This window comes from Xenopus tropicalis, chromosome 9 (genome assembly GCF_000004195.4).
Source record: "Xenopus tropicalis strain Nigerian chromosome 9, UCB_Xtro_10.0, whole genome shotgun sequence".
NCBI classification, from domain to species: Eukaryota; Metazoa; Chordata; class Amphibia; order Anura; family Pipidae; genus Xenopus; species Xenopus tropicalis.
The window spans coordinates 82,809,009-82,829,302 of NC_030685.2; the positions used below are offsets into that span (position 1 = coordinate 82,809,009).

The 20,294-nt window shown below is 48.3% G+C and overlaps 1 protein-coding gene across 1 annotated transcript; it reads left to right on the forward strand.

Moving 5' to 3' along the window:
* Nucleotides 1-9,104: 9,104 nt before the first annotated feature.
* cryba2 (crystallin beta A2) lies at nt 9,105-14,577 on the forward strand. The gene is made up of 5 exons (XM_002933941.5): nt 9,105-9,233; nt 11,295-11,461; nt 12,006-12,147; nt 13,891-14,033; nt 14,318-14,577. The coding sequence occupies exons 2-5, from the start codon at nt 11,304-11,306 to the stop codon at nt 14,463-14,465; spliced, it is 591 nt and encodes a 196-aa protein (XP_002933987.1). The 5' UTR covers nt 9,105-9,233; nt 11,295-11,303; the 3' UTR covers nt 14,466-14,577.
* The last annotated feature ends 5,717 nt before the right edge of the window (nt 14,578-20,294 follow it).

Consider the following 20,294-nt stretch of genomic DNA (forward strand, 5'->3'; position numbering starts at 1 on the left):
GGCCTTCAGGCTGGGCCCCCTTAGCCCATAACAAGGTTACAGATATATAGAAACATTGGGGTAACAGTTACCCTGCTATAGTTCCAGGGGTACCCAGGGCACAAATAAGCACTCACCCCAAATCCCCCCCTAACTGGCCTTCAGGCTGGGCCCCCTTAGCCCATAACAAGGTTACAGATATATAGAAACATTGGGGTAACAGTCACCCCGCTATAGTTCCAGGGGTACCCAGGGCACAAATAAGCACTCACCCCAAATCCCCCCTAACTGGCCTTCAGGCTGGGCCCCCTTAGCCCATAACAAGGTTACAGATATATAGAAACATTGGGGTAACAGTCACCCCGCTATAGTTCCAGGGGTACCCAGGGCACAAATAAGCACTCACCCCAAATCCCCCCCTAACTGGCCTTCAGGCTGGGCCCCCTTAGCCCATAACAAGGTTACAGATATATAGAAACATTGGGGTAACAGTCACCCCGCTATAGTTCCAGGGGTACCCAGGGCACAAATAAGCACTCACCCCAAATCCCCCCCTAACTGGCCTTCAGGCTGGGCCCCCTTAGCCCATAACAAGGTTACAGATATATATAGAAACATTGGGGTAACAGTCACCCTGGATAGGTATTGGGGAGACTATGGATTCTATGGTTCAATTGCCCTGTTTAATTCTGGCTACTGAGTATTCAGATCCCATTGGGGGGGGGGGGGGCAGTACATTGGGGGGGGGGGCAGTACAAGTGTGACCTTTGGCAAATATTTAATAAGAGTCGGCCCTTTATTTCCCCATCTGTTTATCAGGCGCTGCCATCTCTGCGCTCGGCTCAATAGGGACAGATGTGCAGCCCTTTCTTCCTCGCAACAATGCAAAACTCAGTGTAAGGGAATACGGAAGCCCTGATTGGCCAAACTTCACAGCAACAACCCAAAACCTCTAAAGGGTAAAAATGCCTCCGATATGTTGCGTCTGTGTGTATATGTGTGTATATATATATGTGTGTATGTGTATATGTGTGTAGGTCTGAAAAGTGGCTTCCAAGCAAGTTCAGCCATCTTATATCTGTTGCCTAAATGGCGCCCCCTACGCCTGGGCTTTTGTGTTCAGTATTAATAATAATAATAATAATAATAATAATAATAAATAATAATCAACCCAGAAAAAAACTGCAAAATATTAATTACAAACAATATGCTTTTGAGTAATGATGTGGAGTGTTTGAATCTGCAGAATAAGGCATTAAAGGGGAACTTAACCCCCTGTATAATGTAATTCTAAGCAACTTCCCAATACACATCACATTTGCACTGGTTTGCAATTGCACTGCTGCCTCTGACTGCTGAAACAATATTCAGACACTGCTTAGTGATATTTATAATTATAAAGTCGGTGAGAATGTGGAATAAACGGATATTTGGAAGCTACACGGTATTGGCACCAGAGGGAGTATCTCTTTAAAAACCTGGTACAGACCCAGCACAGATGCCATGGTGCCAAGCTTAATGCCAGGCATTGGGCCAGTATGGAATTCTCTATAATCTTAATTTCACCTGCTCTTTTATTTTGCTGCAACATCATTGCATTTATGGGCATCAGTTCTTGCTCAGTGTGGCAAATGCTGGCCTTTTAAATGGCCACTCAGTGACCTGTATGTCCAGCTGTAGTTGGAGCAGGGTCGGACTGGGCTGCTGGGAGACCGGGAAAAAATGCAGAGGGCCCTGTAGTCCCAGAACGGACCCCCGCCAGGAGGCATTGGGGGCTCCACCCCTGCTAAGTATGAGGTAGGCATGCTTGGGGGGGGCCTGGGGGTGTTGGGGGGGCCCTGGGGTGGCAGCCCCAGTGGGCCCCGCATACCTCAGTCCGACTCTGAGTGAGATATTGCCATACGCTTGAAGATCCACCCATGGTAAGCCATATTGGTTTGATCTGATTGGTTGGCCCCTGGGCCAATGATAGGATAATATTTCAGGCCTATTTAGACCCCCAGTAGAGGCTTCATCAAGGGAGGCCAATATGGCCCCCCCTCTGATAGGATATTCCAACCTACATGACTGCACCACTTATGAGTCAGATAATGGTCAGGCAGGTTCTTGGGAACACAGGGGTCAATATATTGGCAGGAGTATGGCCAATATAGGGTTAATATAGGGTTAATATAGGGCTGTCCAACTGTAGGCCCCGGGGCTGAAATGTGGCCCTTCAAAGGATTTTTGTGGCCCCCAGAGGGGATTTGTACACTTGACCTTATGACATAATTTTAGTTCAATCTGCCCCCCACTATAAGGGGTAAGTTGGGCAGCACTGCCCTAATAAATAAACCTTTTTGCCCCTTCCCAAAAACTGATTTGCTGCTTTTGACACCCAGACTCATCACTAAATGCAGCGCTGGGCCAACCATGGCATTGCCCCCACCCTCAATTACCCCCTCCCACAGTGAGGTAAGGAGAGGGGGTGTGGTTTCTTTGACAGACAGGGAGGGGTGCAGTAATGTAACTACTATTGGCCATGCCTGAGTGCAGGCTGTGCAGCCAAGCCCCGCCCCAGTACCCCTGGTAGTTGCACCACTGGGGGGTGGCACTGAGTAGCAAGGGGCAATGGTGCTTGGTTGGAACTGGGGGTAGGCAGGTAGCTGAGGTACATGGCTAGTGCCCCCTTTTTGTTGCCCCCTAGGCATGTATATCTTCTACCCCTTCTTCTGCCCCAGTCTGAACTACGTCCTACAGTTGCCACTTTTGCCAATGGCAGAAATTAGACATGGGGGGGGGGGGGTGATTTAAGGGGCAAGTTGATGATATAAGGGACAGGGCTGTCATGTTTAGAGGCCAGTGGTGACCTAGGGGCAGTTGGGGCATTAGTGGGGGGGTCATTAAAGCCCAGACAGACAATGCTGAACTGGACAGGTGGCCCCCTCAGTCACTTTACTGGCTGCTCCCCATTCGCTTAAACAATCTCATAGCAACAAGTTAAAGGGAAAGCTAGGGCTTTTGACATGGGCTGATTTTCTCTTGCTCAGGATAGTATATTGCTCAGGATAGTATATTGCTCAGGATAGTATATTGCTCAGGATAGTATATTGCTCAGGATAGTATATTGCTCAGGATAGTATATTGCTCAGGATAGTATATTGCTCAGGATAGTATATTGCTCAGGATAGTATATTGCTCAGGATAGTATATTCTGTTACCCATTGGGGCAATGAGCAGTGGCTAATAGCAGCGTGCCATTTGGCCCTTGTAGGCAAAGAGCAGGCTCACCCAGTGCACCCATTAGCCTAGATCTGTGCAGGACTTTGGGCTGAATCTCTAGTTTCTCATTAGATACCAGATTAAATTTGTGAAAACATAATTCCTTTATTTATTTACCCTTTATTTTCAAATAGATTCTCACATGCCATTAAGGTACCTGCTTTTCCAGGGTTGGGAATCCATCTGGGTCAGGGCAGCCTGTGTTCCCCTTGTTTAATTGCATTGCCTGTCTCTGTACTTTCTGTTGTTTCAGAACATCATTTTGGAATTTGGACGCCATAACTGCCCCACATGTATTAATTTCGGTTTATAAAGGGGCAGATTAGTCTGTGGTTTCTATGTCACTTGAACTGCCCCTTGGCATCAGGGCATCAGCCTTTAATGCCCCAGTCCTGTGCGCCCAAGCGGGGCAGTAGCAATGGGACTTGTGTGATGACTGTGGTGCTTATTATTCCCTATGATTTAATATTCTGTGTATTTGGGAATTGTTGTTTGCCCCAGTGATATCTGCTGTATTGCAGGGAGACTGCCCCCCCATCACTGAGCTGCTCCATTCAGTCAGAACTGCGGGTCGGCCCCACCGTAACTAATCTACTTTACTGCCGCTAGAGGGCAGTGTTACCTCAGCAGAGATTCCTGTTTGTTTCCAATAGACCAATGTCAATCAGCGATTGATGTCACATGATTAAGGAATTGAAATGAATGACAAAGAATCACAGGTTGTTTTTATTCCAGGAGTCAATAAAGCACAATATTCCGATACAATACAATAATGACTGCGCACAGTAAGTGATTTCCCTTATCATTACCCCATACCCAGGCAGAGACCTTATACACAGGGAATTCCTTACATGTAAAGTAGAGTCACATATATCACTATCATAGGATTATCCAGCCTTCCTATTGGTCTGTCCATATGTATAGGGCTAAGTCTTGCAATATCAACCACTGATCTATGGGCTGATCTATGATGAATAGTGCTGGGCTGATGGACATTTTACTTTGTAGAGAATTCCATAATAACCCCACAGTAATGAACCCCTTCCTTTGCTGATGGTTAAACCACCTTTCTTTTAGTCCCAATGGATGTTTCCTTGTCACTGTGCTCTCTGTGTGTGCTGGGGGGCAGAAGCTCATCATATAAATTTCTAAACTGACCTTATATATATATATATTTTTTTGTTTTGCCCCAGTGATATCTGGGCAATATGGCAGGGGTGGCAGTGCTCCAGGATCACAAGAACAATATAATATACCAATGAGAGATGCGCACACATTGTTCCAGATACATTTCTGACCCATAAGCTTACAATCTACGTGTAGCCCGAGGGACAAGTCCTGGCAGATTGCGGCTTCCATTGGCACAGACCCTGCAGTTATTCTTCTTCCCACCCCGGTGCCCAGGCCTCGGTGCAGGTTTGTGGGGCAGATTTGTCTCCAGCTTCCCAGACTTGCTTTAGCTGCCTGTGCTCTATCCAACAATCACAGGCAACTTAAAACAAGCCCAGGACCCAGGAGGGCAGCAAAGGACTGGGGGGGGGGGGGCATCGGGGGTCAGTTGGTCTTTAGCTGCCCGTGTACTGAACAAAGGGTATTATCTGTCATTTATACAGCAGCAATATATGACATAATATATATATATACAATATATGAATGAATAACCAGTCACATCTGTCCCTGCCGCCATGGAGCTTACAATCTAATTTCAGTACCACACACTCACAATCAATGACACGCACACATACAGTATATACTTACATAGGCCCCTGCAGCTGTTGCTGAACTACAATTCCCAGAATCCTCTGACAGCCAAGAGACACTTTCTGGACAAGGTTCCTCTGTGACTTCGCACCACTAAGTGCAGCCCTGTGAGTGTGCAGTGTACAGGTGAGAGGGATTGTGGGTAAGCCCAGCGAGCGTGACTCTTGCCCCACTTCCCCTCCCAGTTCAGTTACAGGATCCAGGGAAAGGCAAATAAGTGCCCCAGCAGATCCTGGAGAGGGAGGATATTGTCCATCACATCCACTTCCCACGTCGCGTGGTCTGGTCACCTGGGCAGGGTGTGGCCCCTATAGACCAGGACGGGGTGCGGTTCCTCTGGACCTAGACAGGGTGTGGGGGCTAAAGAGATTATAGTATAGCCATCCAATAAGCTCCCTCAGGGCCCTCCTCCCTGCTCTCTGACCCCCAACATACACTGTAACTCACTGTACAGCGATGCGGAATATGTTGGCGCTTTATAAATAAATGTTAATGTAATGTAAATAGCCACTAACTCTGTCTGAGCGGTCCCACTGGCCTATGGAATCAAGCCAAGCAAACAATATGGCAGCTCCCACTCTCTGGATGTCCAGGGATGTTCTGTGCAAAGTGCAGCTAAGGCCATACCATCATACTGTACTGAGTAATGTATAGAAATACAGATAAGAAATATCAGTGTATACAATAAGATTTACCTTGTTTATTTACTGCAAATAGCAAACAATATGGCAGCACCATCCCATAAATAAAGTCCAAATAGACTGGGCCCAGAGCATGTCCCCCATTACAGGAGGGCCCACTGGGACCCCCTAGGGCCTACAGTTATTAATATCCCATTCATTTTAGATTTTCAGCAATTTTACCATTACTGAGAGCTCTCCTCCCGTCAAGACTCCAAATTCCCACAATGCCCTGCATGCTTCATGAATCTGCCAATCAGACGACTTCCGCTACATTGTCTCAACAGCCACAAATGGCTGTTACAAATAACTTGACAACCAATGAACATTTAAAAGGAACAGTTCAGCGTAAAAATGAAACGGAGAGTCTGTGAGAAATAAAACAAGTTTACAATAGAGTTAGTTAGTCAGAATGGCGCATAAAGGCTGCAGTGAGCGGAAGTCAGAACCCAACCTTCTCCTTTGCATCTCTCTATAACGTGTTAGTCAGTCGGCAAATCAAAGAGGGGCCACGTGGGCCAGAACTGTTCTGTTAGTTTGCTCTGATCCTCACCGGGATGCCCAGCAGGAAGTTGGGATCTGACTGTTACACTCACTCCAGCCTGTAGGGGCGACATTCTTGGCTAACTAACTATATGGGATAATAAGGGATAATAATAAGGAATAATGTACCCCCTACTGTAAATAATAAGGATATTAGAAGTCACTGAGGGGTTCTGTGCCCATATAAAGGCACAAGGCTGCAGGCTGAGTTATACAGGGAACTCTGAGTATCACTCATGTATTATAAGGGATAATGTACCCCCTACTGTAAATGATAAGGATATTAGCAGTCACTGAGGGGTTCTGTGCCCATATAAAGGCACAAGGCTGCAGGCTGAGTTATACAGGGAACTCTGAGTATCACTCATGTATTATAAGGGATAATGTACCCCCTACTGTAAATGATAAGGATATTAGCAGTCACGGAGGGGTTCTGTGCCCATATAAAGGCACAAGGCTGCAGGCTGAGTTATACAGGGAACTCTGAGTATCACTCATGTATTATAAGGGATAATGTACCCCCTACTGTAAATGATAAGGATATTAGCAGTCACTGAGGGGTTCTGTGCCCATATAAAGGCACAAGGCTGCAGGCTGAGTTATACAGGGAACTCTCAGTATCACTCATGTATTATAAGGGATACTGTACCCCCTACTGTAAATGATAAGGATATTAGCAGTCACTGAGGGGTTCTGTGCCCCCCATATAAAGGCACAAGGCTGCAGGCTGAGTTATACAGGGAACTCTGAGTATCACTCATGTATTATAAGGGATAGTGTACCCCCTACTGTAAATGATAAGGATATTAGCAGTCACTGAGGGGTTCTGTGCCCATATAAAAGCACAAGGCTGCAGGCTGAGTTATACAGGGAACTCTGAGTATCACTCATGTATTATAAGGGATAGTGTACCCCCTACTGTAAATGATAAGGATATTAGCAGTCACGGAGGGGTTCTGTGCCCATATAAAGGCACAAGGCTGCAGGCTGAGTAATAATGTATATATATATATATACACGGTATTTTCCAATCTCAGCTCACACACTCAGAGTCATTAGTTGCTTCTCCCTCCACCCTTAAGTTTTACAGCCCTGGGCACTAAATCTGTGTGGGGGAATGTAGTAGTTCAGCAGGACCCCCCCCATCCCTTGCAGAGTCACTGACTGGGGTTAGACTTACCTTGAGACTGCAGGTGCCTGGCTCCCGGGTGGTCTCCTAGAGAGAGAGAGAGACAGAGAGAGAGACAGAGAGGGGATAGAGGCTGCAGGAGATTTGGGGCAGGGGAGCTGCGGGCATTCACGTGGAATCGGGTGTTGGCAGATCCGGGTGGCAGTGAGTAAAGGAACGTGTTTGCACAAGGGGAGAGGCTGCCAGAGTTGCCTGACACACGGCATTAACCGTTTCACCATTGCCACAAGCAAGTCTGTGAGATGGGAGGAAGGATTTGGAGCTTTGGGCTATAATTGTAATAAATATATGTACATGGCACTGCCCAGTTAGGGTTATATTTATATATATAAAGATGTTTCACCAGAACTGCACCTCTTTGACTGCCTGGATATGTGGCCTATTGAGTACAGCAGACAAATAGGACTGTGATGATAGAGAAAAGTGAAGGGCAGTGTAGGATGGACATGGGCATCTCGGTACCAGGTGTATATAAACAGGACACATAATAACTAACCATCTCAGAGTGCGGTGAAGTTGAACTACAACTGTTCCTGAATACTAATATATAGCATAGGTTGTGTTGTTACTGTACTACAACTCCCAGCATGCCCTTGAAGCCTTATTAAGGTGCCTGGTATACCAACCCCTGATAATAACATTGCTTTGTTGCAATTATTTATTTTTTCCTTATGAATTGATGCTCTTGGTGACCAGCCAGCAGGGGGCGCTCTGAGCACATCCTATAGACCAGTACTGATTGCATCATCTGTTTTTCTGAATAAACAGCAAATAGGGAACTGACACTCAGTCTCATGTTTTTATTCGGGTATAAACCAAAGTCTAGGATTCTATCAGTTACAGCAGTTCCGACTCTTGAAACAATGTAGTCAGTTCTCCTCGATGGTCTGTTAATCAGATCGTTTCTGCCATATTGATTTAGTAGTCAGAACTAGGGGTGCAGAGACTATAAACAAACAGGTGGCACTTTCAATGATCACGGTATCTTTATGCCGACGCCAAACATTTTACGGTGGGTGGCACTAAAAGGGTCAATGAGGGTGCTAAATGCCCTGTGTGGTGCCCCCAAACACCTATATCTGCAATGGCCTTACTCTGTGTGTATCTGGGGCACCAAGTGCCAAGTGCCATGCCTGTGGGGTAGTTTTGGTTGAAGTGCCCCCCTATGTGCCGAGACACTGAAAGCTAATAATATAGGGGCACAGAGTTCTCTCCTTGTCCTGCACATCGACCAATTAGAGTTTTGCTTTCAGTGATTGCTGACTGCTGATTGGTTGCTATAGGTTACTAGACAGGGAAGCATGTTGATCCTGTTATTACACTGACCCCCAAGGTTTCTTTATAATCAGAAAATTCCAGGAAAGGGAAAAAGTCAGACCTTTCCAGCAAAATAAGTGACTGGCAGTGAAATAGTTAAAAGGCAAATTCCTACTTTAGGTGCATTTTTGCTGGCAGTGTCCCCCCCCCCCCCTGTCCCCAGGCTGGGACAGCCCCGCCCCCCCCATACCCCAGCCATTGATGGCACCAATCCCTCCAGCTATTGTCTGGGACCAATAACAAACATGTGCCAGCACTTTCTATTGTCCCGTCTGATCTGCTTCCACAATAGCCCCCCCCCCCCGGCCCTGGAACACCCTGGGCTAATCTGGCCTCTAGCTGCACCTCTGGGCCCCCCCTTACCCTATTCTATTCTGTTCTGTGCTGAGTGGGCACCTCCAAAATGCACCCTCTGCACTTCTAGCCTGGGGCTGGCTCACATATAAGGGCCACGGGGGCCACCGAGCCTCAGCCCCACTACATCCCGCCCACAGAACACTCAGGTAAGGCCTCGGCACGCTGCAATACACAGTTATGTGCCTACTATCATTACTATTATACTTTATCTATACAGTGCCCCCATATGCCAGCCTGGGGGGGTTACGCTTTAAACAAAAATGGCATTAAAAAATAATTAATAATTGTGCCGGCTGTGCTGTAGCGGATATATGTCTCCTGTCTCCTGGTTCTGACTCTTCAGCAAAGTCTGTTTTCCTCCATAGCTGGCTTCTGCTACATTATTTCAGGAGTCAGAACCGACAGTGCTGAGAATATTCACAGCCACATAGACACTGCTTTCAATGGAAATTACATTACAAAATACCTTGAAGAGCAGTGAGAATGTGCAATGCTTATTGTACAGCGCTGCGGAATATGTTGGCGCTTTATAAATAAATGTTACTAATAATAATAATAATGAATGGATATTGGGAAGTTGCTTAGAGCGACATTTTCTTTCATTAGGCATTTTGGGTAGAGTTCCCCTTTAAAGGGACACTATACCTTATTTAGAAATAGTGACATTTGCTTTTATTTTCTGCAACTGTTCGGTAATGATTCTGCCAGTTTGTGGCTGCAGCCAAGATTGCTCTAACGAACTATTCTCATCCATTGAATCTGATGATCTTGCGCCCCCTAGTGGCCACTTTATCAGTGAGTAAAATGCCAGAATGCTCAGCTTTACCAAGGAATAATCTGGTGACTCTGGGAAACCCGCAGGTTATTGCTTGTGACTTGGATTGGTGGCAGCAGAGCCGTGTAGGTGCAGCACCTCAATGCTGAATGGCCCCATAGAAGCCTTAGCTAAACTGAGTTATATTCATCTCTACCCAAAATCAGCATTTATTGCCCAAAGAAATCTCTATTGTCACAACAACTGGGGCACTAGTGGGGACTGTCGCCATCATGTCCTGATAATAAGGATAAATAGATGCTCATCAGGGTAACTAATTTGACTGCTCCCTCTGTCTGTCACCATCTTGCTATGTTATTGCCAACTTACTGTCTCCATCTCACCCTAATGTCTCCATCTTGCCCTACTGTCTCCATCCTGCCCTACTGTCCCCATCTTGCCCTACTGTCTCCATCTTGCCCTACTGTCCCCATCTTGCCCTACTGTCTCCATCTTACCCTACTGTCCCCATCTTGCCCTACTGTCTCCATCTTGCCCTACTGTCCCCATCTTGCCCTACTGTCTCCATCTTGCCCTACTGTCCCCATCTTGCCCTACTGTCTCTATCTTGCCCTACTGTCTCCATCTTGCCCTACTGTCTCCATCCTGCCCTACTGTCCCCATCTTGCCCACTGTCTCTATCTTGCCCTACTGTCCCCATCTTGCCCTACTGTCTCTATCTTGCCCTACTGTCTCCATCTTGTCTTACTGTCCCCATCTTGCCCTACTGTCCCCATCTTGCCCTACTGTCTCTATCTTGCCCTACTGTCTCTATCTTGTCTTACTGTCCCCATCTTGCCCTACTGTCCCCATCTTGCCCTACTGTCCCCATCTTGCCCTACTGTCTCCATCTTGCCCTACTGTCCCCATCTTGTCCTACTGTCTCCATCTTGCCCTACTGTCCCCATCTTGCCCTATTGTCTCCATCTTGCCCTACTGTCTCCATCTTGCCCTACTGTCCCCATCTTGCCCTACTGTCTCCATCTTGCCCTACTGTTTCCATCTTGCCCTACTGTCTCCATCTTGCCCTACTGTCCCCATCTTGCCCTACTGTCTCCATCTTGCCCTACTGTTTCCATCTTGCCCTACTGTCCCCATCTTGCCCTACTGTCCCCATCTTGCCCTACTGTCTCCATCTTGCCCTACTGTCCCCATCTTGCCCTACTGTCTCCATCTTGCCCTACTGTCTCCATCTTGTCCTACTGTCGCCATCTTGTCCTACTGTCTCCATCTGCCTTACTATATGCAGTCACCATTTTGCACTGCTGTACATGTTATCCCACCTCGGTACAACTGCTCAGAGGAGGCCAATTACATGCAGCGCCCAGTTCTCCTATTTTCAGCTCATGTTCTCTCCACTCTGCTATAAACCCCCATGCATTTCCCTTTGCAGAGAAGCACAATGACCAGCCATCCCATGGAGACAATGGGCCAGTGGAAGGTGACCGTCTGGGAGGAGGAGAACTTCCAAGGGAAGAGATGTGAGTTCCACCTCGAGTGTCCCAACATCATGGAGAGAGGTTTCAGACGAATTCGCTCCATTAAGGTGGAGAATGGCCCGTGAGTGTGACTTATCCCTAACAATCACTAACTCACTTAGTGGGACTGGGTGCCTGGGCTCCCATATTCTCTAAATGTACAAGTGGCGCCTGGGCCTGAGCAGCTGAGTGAGTGAGGGTTACAGTTTGTGCATCTTTATCAGAAGTTCAAAGCCGGTTTCTCAAGCACTGACCACTAGAGGGCACTAGTCAACTGCTTTACAAATCTTTTCCTGGTCACTTTCATACAAACTCCCCTATTTCTTCTGACCATGGGAAAGAGAGCAGCCCAGAAGCAGGAATAATACAGAGCTTTGTCCCTGGGTTAATATAAGGTTTGGGATGTGTATTCTTTTCCCGGGAATGGGGGGGGGGGGGTTCTAACAGAACTTTTGCAAATCATTATTTACTTATTCCAAGTGGTTTCACCCATTAAAATGTCGACCAGTTAATAATAAAAATACGCATAGGAAAATTATATGTAATGTTCTAAGAAGTAGATACTTTGTTATTCTAATGTTCCTGGCTCTTAATAGCACTTTATCTTACTTCTCTTTGTTTAACAGTTGGGTTGGATTTGAATACCCTGAATTCCAGGGGCAGCAGTTTATTCTAGAGAAAGGAGACTACCCCCGCTGGGAGGCCTGGAGCGGGAACAGCGGCTACAGAACCGAGCACCTTCTGTCCTTCCGACCTGTGAAAAGTGCTGTAAGCCATTGTCCTGTGTTACTTGCATGTGTGTTCTACATAGGGGGGTAATAGCCTCTGGGAAGGGACTGGGGCTGTGGGATAGCAGGTATAGTAGGGAGAGATGGTGCCTATAGTAGCAGTGGGGGGATAATAGCCTCTGGGAAGGGACTGGGGCTGTGGGATAGCAGGTATAGTAGGGAGAGATGGTGCCTATAGTAGCAGTGGGGGGATAATAGCCTCTGGGAAGGGACTGGGGCTGTGGGATAGCAGGTATAGTAGGGAGAGATGGTGCCTATAGTAGCAGTGGGGGGATAATAGCCTCTGGGAAGGGACTGGGGCTGTGGGATAGCAGGTATAGTAGGGAGAGATGGTGCCTATAGTAGCAGTGGGGGGATAATAGCCTCTGGGAAGGGACTGGGGCTGTGGGATAGCAGGTATAGTAGGGAGAGATGGTGCCTATAGTAGCAGTGGGGGGATAATAGCATCTGGGAAGGGACTAGGGCTGTGGGATAGCAGGTATAGTAGGGAGAGATGGTGCCTATAGTAGCAGTGGGGGGATAATAGCCTCTGGGAAGGGACTGGGGCTGTGGGATAGCAGGTATAGTAGGGAGAGATGGTGCCTATAGTAGCAGTGGGGGATAATAGCCTCTGGGAAGGGACTGGGGCTGTGGGATAGCAGGTATAGTAGGGAGAGATGGTGCCTATAGTAGCAGTGGGGGATAATAGCCTCTGGGAAGGGACTGGGGCTGTGAGATAGCAGGTATAGTAGGGAGAGATGGTGCCTATAGTAGCAGTGGGGGGATAATAGCCTCTGGGAAGGGACTGGGGCTGTGGGATAGCAGGTATAGTAGGGAGAGATGGTGCCTATAGTAGCAGTGGGGGGATAATAGCCTCCGGGAAGGGACTGGGGCTGTGGGATAGCAGGTATAGTAGGGAGAGATGGTGCCTATAGTAGCAGTGGGGGGATAATAGCCTCCGGGAAGGGACTGGGGCTGTGGGATAGCAGGTATAGTAGGGAGAGATGGTGCCTATAGTAGCAGTGGGGGATAATAGCCTCTGGGAAGGGACTGGGGCTGTGGGATAGCAGGTATAGTAGGGAGAGATGGTGCCTATAGTAGCAGTGGGGGGATAATAGCCTCTGGGAAGGGACTGGGGCTGTGGGATAGCAGGTATAGTAGGGAGAGATGGTGCCTATAGTAGCAGTGGGGGGATAATAGCCTCTGGGAAGGGACTGGGGCTGTGGGATAGCAGGTATAGTAGGGAGAGATGGTGCCTATTGTAGCAGTGGGGGGATAATAGCCTCTGGGAAGGGACTGTGGCTGTGGGATAGCAGGTATAATAGGGAGAGATGGTGCCTATAGTAGCAGTGGGGGGATAATAGCCTCTGGGAAGGGACTGGGGCTGTGGGATAGCAGGTATAGTAGGGAGAGATGGTGCCTATAGTAGCAGTGGGGGGATAATAGCCTCTGGGAAGGGACTGGGGCTGTGGGATAGCAGGTATAGTAGGGGGAGATGGTGCCTATAGTAGCAGTGGGGGGGATAATAGCCTCTGGGTAGGGACTGGGGCTGTGGGATAGCAGGTATAGTAGGGAGAGATGGTGCCTATAGTAGCAGTGGGGGGGATAATAGCCTCTGGGTAGGGACTGGGGCTGTGGGATAGCAGGTATAGTAGGGAGAGACAATGGTCCAACCTGTGTTCCTTCAGTAGTAGATCTCCCAGAACCCACTAACTGTTTCCACCTGTTTCTTTTTACCACCCAGAACCACAGTGACAGTAAAATAACCATTTACGAGGCAGAGAATTTCCACGGCCGTAAGTTTGAGTTCTGTGATGATTACCCCTCACTGCAGGCCATGGGCTGGTGCTCTAAAGAAGTTTCCTCCATGAAGGTCAACTCTGGCGCGTGAGTAAAATCCCCATTTTTTCCCAGTTCCAGAGTCTATTCTAGTCCATTTGTTCATATACTGACCGCTCGGTTTATTGTATGCTCATATACATTACTGGGGATGTGCAATTGGGTTGCAAATAGCTAGGGCAACCGACTGATAATGATGATAGGAGACAGACAGGGAGGGTACTTGGCTGAAGAGCTTGCAGTCTGCTCATTTTCCAGCTCTCTAAGACTAGATAGGGATTTGTGAGTTTCCCAAACCACTGACTGACCCTTTGTTTATTGATACCCTGCAGCTGGGTTGCATACCAGTACCCCGGCTATAGAGGCTACCAGTACGTGCTGGAGAGAGACAGACACACCGGCGAATACAGGAATTATAATGAATTCAGCACTCAGGCTCCCACCAACCAGATCCAATCCATCCGCCGTGTCCAACACTAAGGGCAGCTCAGCCGGTCCTGCCGCCAACCCACGTCCTGAGACCATACAGCCGACTGCGATGGAACCCTGGCGTTCTCTCTCTGCTAGAATAAAGGAATATGTCATCAATAAACCCTGGCATTGTGCCTTATTTCTCCCCAGCACCAAACACAAACACTTACAAATAAGCCCTGAGTTATAGGAAATAATTCTTACACGTTGCTGATGGATAATAGCACATACACATTATGGCCACTAGGGGGAGCAATGGACCCGATTGTTCCCATCACAGGTAGGTCACAGCCACAGTAAATTACATTGGGAAAGGTCAGCTTGGATTTGATAGGGCAGGCTTGGCCTGTTTGTCCGCTCTCTTGTAAATAGCGTGGCCTTCAAGCATAAATTAATTAGAAACCTAAAACGTAGAGGCTGCGGTCGCTTGCATATTAGAGAAACACCAGGTGGAGCAGATGGAGGCCTTGGCTTTATGTAAGCCCTGTTAGAGTTATGCAGTTCTCTTTCAGGGCAGGGTTAGGTAACCTCCCACCCTAGTTAAAGGGCCATTATAAGCTAAAGCGTTCCTGCTGAAATGCACTTAATTCACTGGAATATATGTGTATGTATATGTTGAAATAATATCTGTACAGGCTAGGTGTTGGTCCTGCTGAACTGTACGAATGGAGGGAAACAGCTATGCCAGTGTAGTAAAATGGCTATGTGCAAGCTTAGGGGGCTGTTCCTGCTGAATTGTGCTTAGTACAGGGGAATCCCTATGTGCCATAGTTTTATGGTATCTCTCTGTACAGGCTATGAGCAAACTTAGGGGGCTGTTCCTGCTGAATTGTGCTTAGTACAGGGGAATCCCTATGTGCCATAGTTTTATGGTATCTCTCTGTACAGGTTATGGGCAAACTTAGGGGGCTGTTCCTGCTGAATTGTGCTTAGTACAGGGGAATCCCTATGTGCCATAGTTTTATGGTATCTCTCTGTACAGGCTATGAGCAAACTTAGGGGGCTGTTCCTGCTGAATTGTGCTTAGTACAGGGGAATCCCTATGTGCCATAGTTTTATGGTATCTCTCTGTACAGGCTATGAGCAAACTTAGGGGACTGTTCCTGCTGAATTGTGCTTAGTACAGGGGAATCCCTATGTGCCATAGTTTTATGGTATCTCTCTGTACAGGCTATGGGCAAACTTAGGGGGCTGTTCCTGCTGAATTGTGCTTAGTACAGGGGAATCCCTATGCTGCCATTGTTTTATAGTATCTCTCTGTACAGGCTATGGGCAAACTTAGGGGGCTGTTCCTGCTGAACTGTGCTTAGTACAGGGGAGGGTCGATGCTGAAACAGTTATTAGTATCTCTCAAAATTAACAGGCTGTTCCTGCTGAATTGTTCTTAATGCAGGGGAATAGTTTTAGAGTATCTTTCTGTGCATGCTATGATCATACTTAAGGAACTGTCCCTGCTTATGATATTATTATAAAAACCATAAACAGCTGGATATTGGTTGCCCATTTACCTAATAACACTGTGCCGGACCCCTGAACCCCTATACTTTGGCCCCTGGTGGCCTCTTGTAAGGGGCAGATAAAAGTAGTGGAGGAGGAATGAAGGACAGGCAACAATGGAGACATATGTAGGAGTGAAACGCTAGTTGGATATGGTTATATAGGTGCCATTAGGGTTATACAAAATGAAAGTATATACCACAATCTATACATTGAGTTCTACTGGTCAGTAATCAAGATTTCTCTGAAAGGCGCCACAAATGAATGAAATAAAACAATAAAAACAACATTTTTCCATAAAGATGAAAGAGCCGCGGGCCGACTCCCTACAGGTGCAGCAGCAAACACAGCCCTCCGGAACCCGAGCCGGTTTCTCCGCAACAGATGTTGGGTGACGAGGTGCCATCTCTTCCCTACGCAAGATTAGTTTCCAGGGCAACCAAAAAAAAAAAAAAGGGTGGAGGAGAGAATGGGAATAAAAACAGGTCCGACAGAACCAACCATGAGATCAGATATATATATATATATATAATGGTTATTTTATTATTTCTGTTCATTTCACTATGGCAGAGACAGATGCACCTTGGGGAGGGGGGGGGGGCATGATCTCTGGCTTTATTCACCCCCCCATCTACAGAAGTGTATAGGGAAGGGGCCCAATAAGGGATATAGAGCTTATATCCTGTGCCGAGACCCAATGGGTCGTAAAGAAGAAGCTACTGGCAGCTCCAACATGGAGGCAGAAAGGGAGGTGCTTGGGGTAATTAGGAAGGTGCAATATAGGTGCCCAGCAGATAATTACCCTCATTGGGTCAGACCGACCCCCAAAAAGCCCATAGCATTTAAGTCCTAGTGATAAAAGACATTGTTCCAGAAGCAGATTAAACCCTTTAGGGTGATGTTATAAATGGCACTAAATTTGGCACCAGGGGCAGTAACCCATAGCAACCAATAAGATGTTTTCTTTTAAGCAGGTGACCAGTAAATGCTACCTACTAATTGGTTGCCATGGGTTACTGCACCTGGGTAAACTTGGTGCTTTTTATTACATTACATTTATGTTTTATACCCAGACTGGTGCAGAGGGGATGCCTGGTGTATCTATGATTTCTTCATTTATTCTGGTTGTTATGGGTAAATGGTGGGTCCAATTCAAACAGTGGGTCAGGGCTCATTGCCATAGGTGCACACTGATACCAGGGTAGAGGGGCAACAGGTGACTGACATGGTTTGAGGGGCCCAGACTTGTCCTCTGTCAGTTGGTAAAGGGATTAGATTGACGTCTGCTGAATAAACTGGACCCTCGTTGCCCACCTTCACTCACCCAAACCTTTCCAGCTGCCAATTTAATGCTGAGGTCCAGGTAATAGGTACAAATGCCACTCAAATCTCAGATGCTAAAAGTATGAGGGGCCGGGGGCAGGGTTGGACTAGGGGTCCTGGGGCAGGGTTGGACTAGGGGTCCTGGGGCAGGGTTGGACTAGGGGTCCGGGGGCAGGGTTGGACTAGGGGTCCTGGGGCAGGGTTGGACTAGGGGTCCTGGGGCAGGGTTGGACTAGGGGTCCTGGGGCAGCGTTGGACTAGGGGTCCTGGGGCAGGGTTGGACTAGGGGTCCTGGGGCAGCGTTGGACTAGGGGTCCTGGGGCAGGGTTGGACTAGGGGTCCGGGGGCAGGGTTGGACTAGGGGTCCGGGGGCAGGGTTGGACTAGGACCGGGGCAGGGTCCGGGGGCAGGGTTGGACTAGGGGTCCTGGGGGCAGGGTTGGACTAGGGGTCCTGGGGCAGGGTTGGACTAGGGGTCCGGGGGCAGGGTTGGACTAGGGGTCCTGGGGCAGGGTTGGACTAGGGGTCCTGGGGCAGGGTTGGACTAGGGGTCCGGGGGCAGGGTTGGACTAGGGATCCGGGGGCAGGGTTGGACTAGGGGTCCTGGGGCAGGGTTGGACTAGGGGTCCTGGGGCAGGGTTGGACTAGGGGTCCGGGGGCAGGGTTGGACTAGGGGTCCTGGGGCAGGGTTGGACTAGGGGTCCTGGGGCAGGGTTGGACTAGGGGTCCGGGGGCAGGGTTGGACTAGGGGTCCTGGGGCAGGGTTGGACTAGGGGTCCTGGGGCAGGGTTGGACTAGGGGTCCTGGGGTAGGGTTGGACTAGGGGTCCTGGGGCAGGGTTGGACTAGGGGTCCTGGGGCAGGGTTGGACTAGGGGTCCTGGGGCAGGGTTGGACTAGGGGTCCTGGGGCAGGGTTGGACTAGGGGTCCTGGGGCAGGGTTGGACTAGGGGTCCTGGGGCAGGGTTGGACTAGGGGTCCTGGGGCAGGGTTGGACTAGGGGTCCTGGGGCAGGGTTGGACTAGGGGTCCTGGGGCAGGGTTGGACTAGGGGTCCGGGGGTAGGGTTGGACTAGGGGTCCTGGGGCAGGGTTGGACTAGGGGTTCGGGGGTAGGGTTGGACTAGGGGTTCGGGGGTAGGGTTGGACTAGGGGTCCTGGGGCAGGGTTGGACTAGGGGTTCGGGGGTAGGGTTGGACTAGGGGTCCTGGGGCAGGGTTGGACTAGGGGTCCGGGGGCCAAGGGCCAGTGAATCTGACTAGAAGGGTCCCCTCCCCATTTATGCACTGAAAAGATGAATTCAGGGGTGCATCAGTGCAGCCTTTAGACTATCCCGCTGTGCCCATCTCTCTGCCCATAAATGCTTTGTTATAGAAATACAGGGAAATAATGATGTTGGCAGCATATCCCCTTCCCTATCACATTGCTCCTTTATTCTCTATATACAGTCTCGTGTTTGGAGCCTACGCAGGGAGACAGGGGTTACAAGGCACTGTAAGGGGTTAAGGGACCTACAGCCCCGGCCATCGCTGCCTCCATTGTAATCTCACATGTGGATCAGTGCTAAAGTGACAGAGTCGAGTCTCATTAATGTGCCATTTCACAGACACACCAGATCCATGAGCAGAACTGGCAACAGGTCCCTTAACTGATTCCTACGTGCGATAACCTTCCTTTGATTGTCTCCATTCAGCCCCGTGACAGGTCAGTGTGACACCAGATCCGGTAGCCGCTGGCACACTGGTTTCTTTGGTTAGAACTGGTACGAGGACCACAAAAAGGGAGTAGGTTAAAAAAACATCTTTTTTTCCAACTATTTAAGGTCATATCAAACCCTATCAGGAGTAATTAGTGAAACAGAACTTATTTCTACCGTAATATTGTGTTCAATTACCTTGTAATACCCAAATAGATTTGTCTCCCATAAAAACTACATGATGCAAAAAAAAAAAAAAAGGATTATACATCAAGAAATCACCACCCTCAGAGATCTTTTAACAGGTACGGATACTGAATATATATACTGTCCTACAAGAACAGTGGATAAAATCGAACGCTGCAAAGACATAGAGAAATTCTTTAGAAAGCTGTGACTTAAGGGCTCTGGTACATGGGGAGATTAGTCGCCCGCGGCAAAACTCCCTGCTCGCGGGCGACTAATCTCCCCGAGTTGCCTTCCCTCTGCCATCCCACCGGCGAACATGTAAGTCGCCGGTGGGATGGCACACGCGGTGGCGCGATTTCGCGCAAATCGCCGAAAAAGACTCGCGAGGCTTTTTCTGCGATTTCCCGAAATCGCCCCGCCGCATCTGCCATCCCGCCGGCGACTTACATGTTCGCCGGTGGGATGGCAGAGGGAAGGCAACTCGGGGAGATTAGTCGCCCGCGAGCAGGGAGTTTTGCCGCGGGCGACTAATCTCCCCGTGTACCAGAGCCCTTAGGGTGAAGACACACAGAGCTACTAGTAGCAGCTACTTGTCAAGGCTAGTAAAAACGACAATGCTGATCATTTACTGATAATTGTCTCTATGTGTTGTTTTAGCAGAGGCAATTCTCAGTATTGTCTATGGCAGGGTATTTTCTGGTGTTTAGTAGCTGTGACAAGTAGCTGCTACTAAGTAGCTCTGTGTGTCTTCACTCTAAATCCCAAACTGGATCAATACATAGATTCATTTAGAGCCGGGGTTAAATCAACTATCCTGGCCAAGGCAAAGAAACAGAACCACAATTTGAGTATCCAGGAAAGGCTATTAAATGGCTCAAAAACAAGAAAGACATTATCATCAAACCAGCTACCAAAGGGGGTGCAGTGGCCATTATGAATACTTCAGACTACATTATGGAGGCTCACAGACAGCTATCGAACCCAAACCACTATACTAAAACCCCACAGTGGCCTATAGGAAAGAACTCAATCAAGACGCTCCCAGCCACACAATCAGATCTGTTAGATTTAATACCAGAGGCTCCCAAAACTTTCTATATTCTTCCTAATATACACAAAGAAGGTAACCTTGGGTCGA

Bases quoted from the DNA above. Each gene is read 5' to 3' on its own strand.
- cryba2 (XM_002933941.5), top strand. From the start codon at position 11,304: ATGACCAGCCATCCCATGGAGACAATGGGCCAGTGGAAGGTGACCGTC. The intron at 11,462-12,005 runs GTGAGTGTGACT...TTTGTTTAACAG, and splicing joins ATTAAGGTGGAGAATGGCCC to TTGGGTTGGATTTGAATACC. The intron at 12,148-13,890 runs GTAAGCCATTGT...TTTACCACCCAG, and splicing joins TCCGACCTGTGAAAAGTGCT to AACCACAGTGACAGTAAAAT.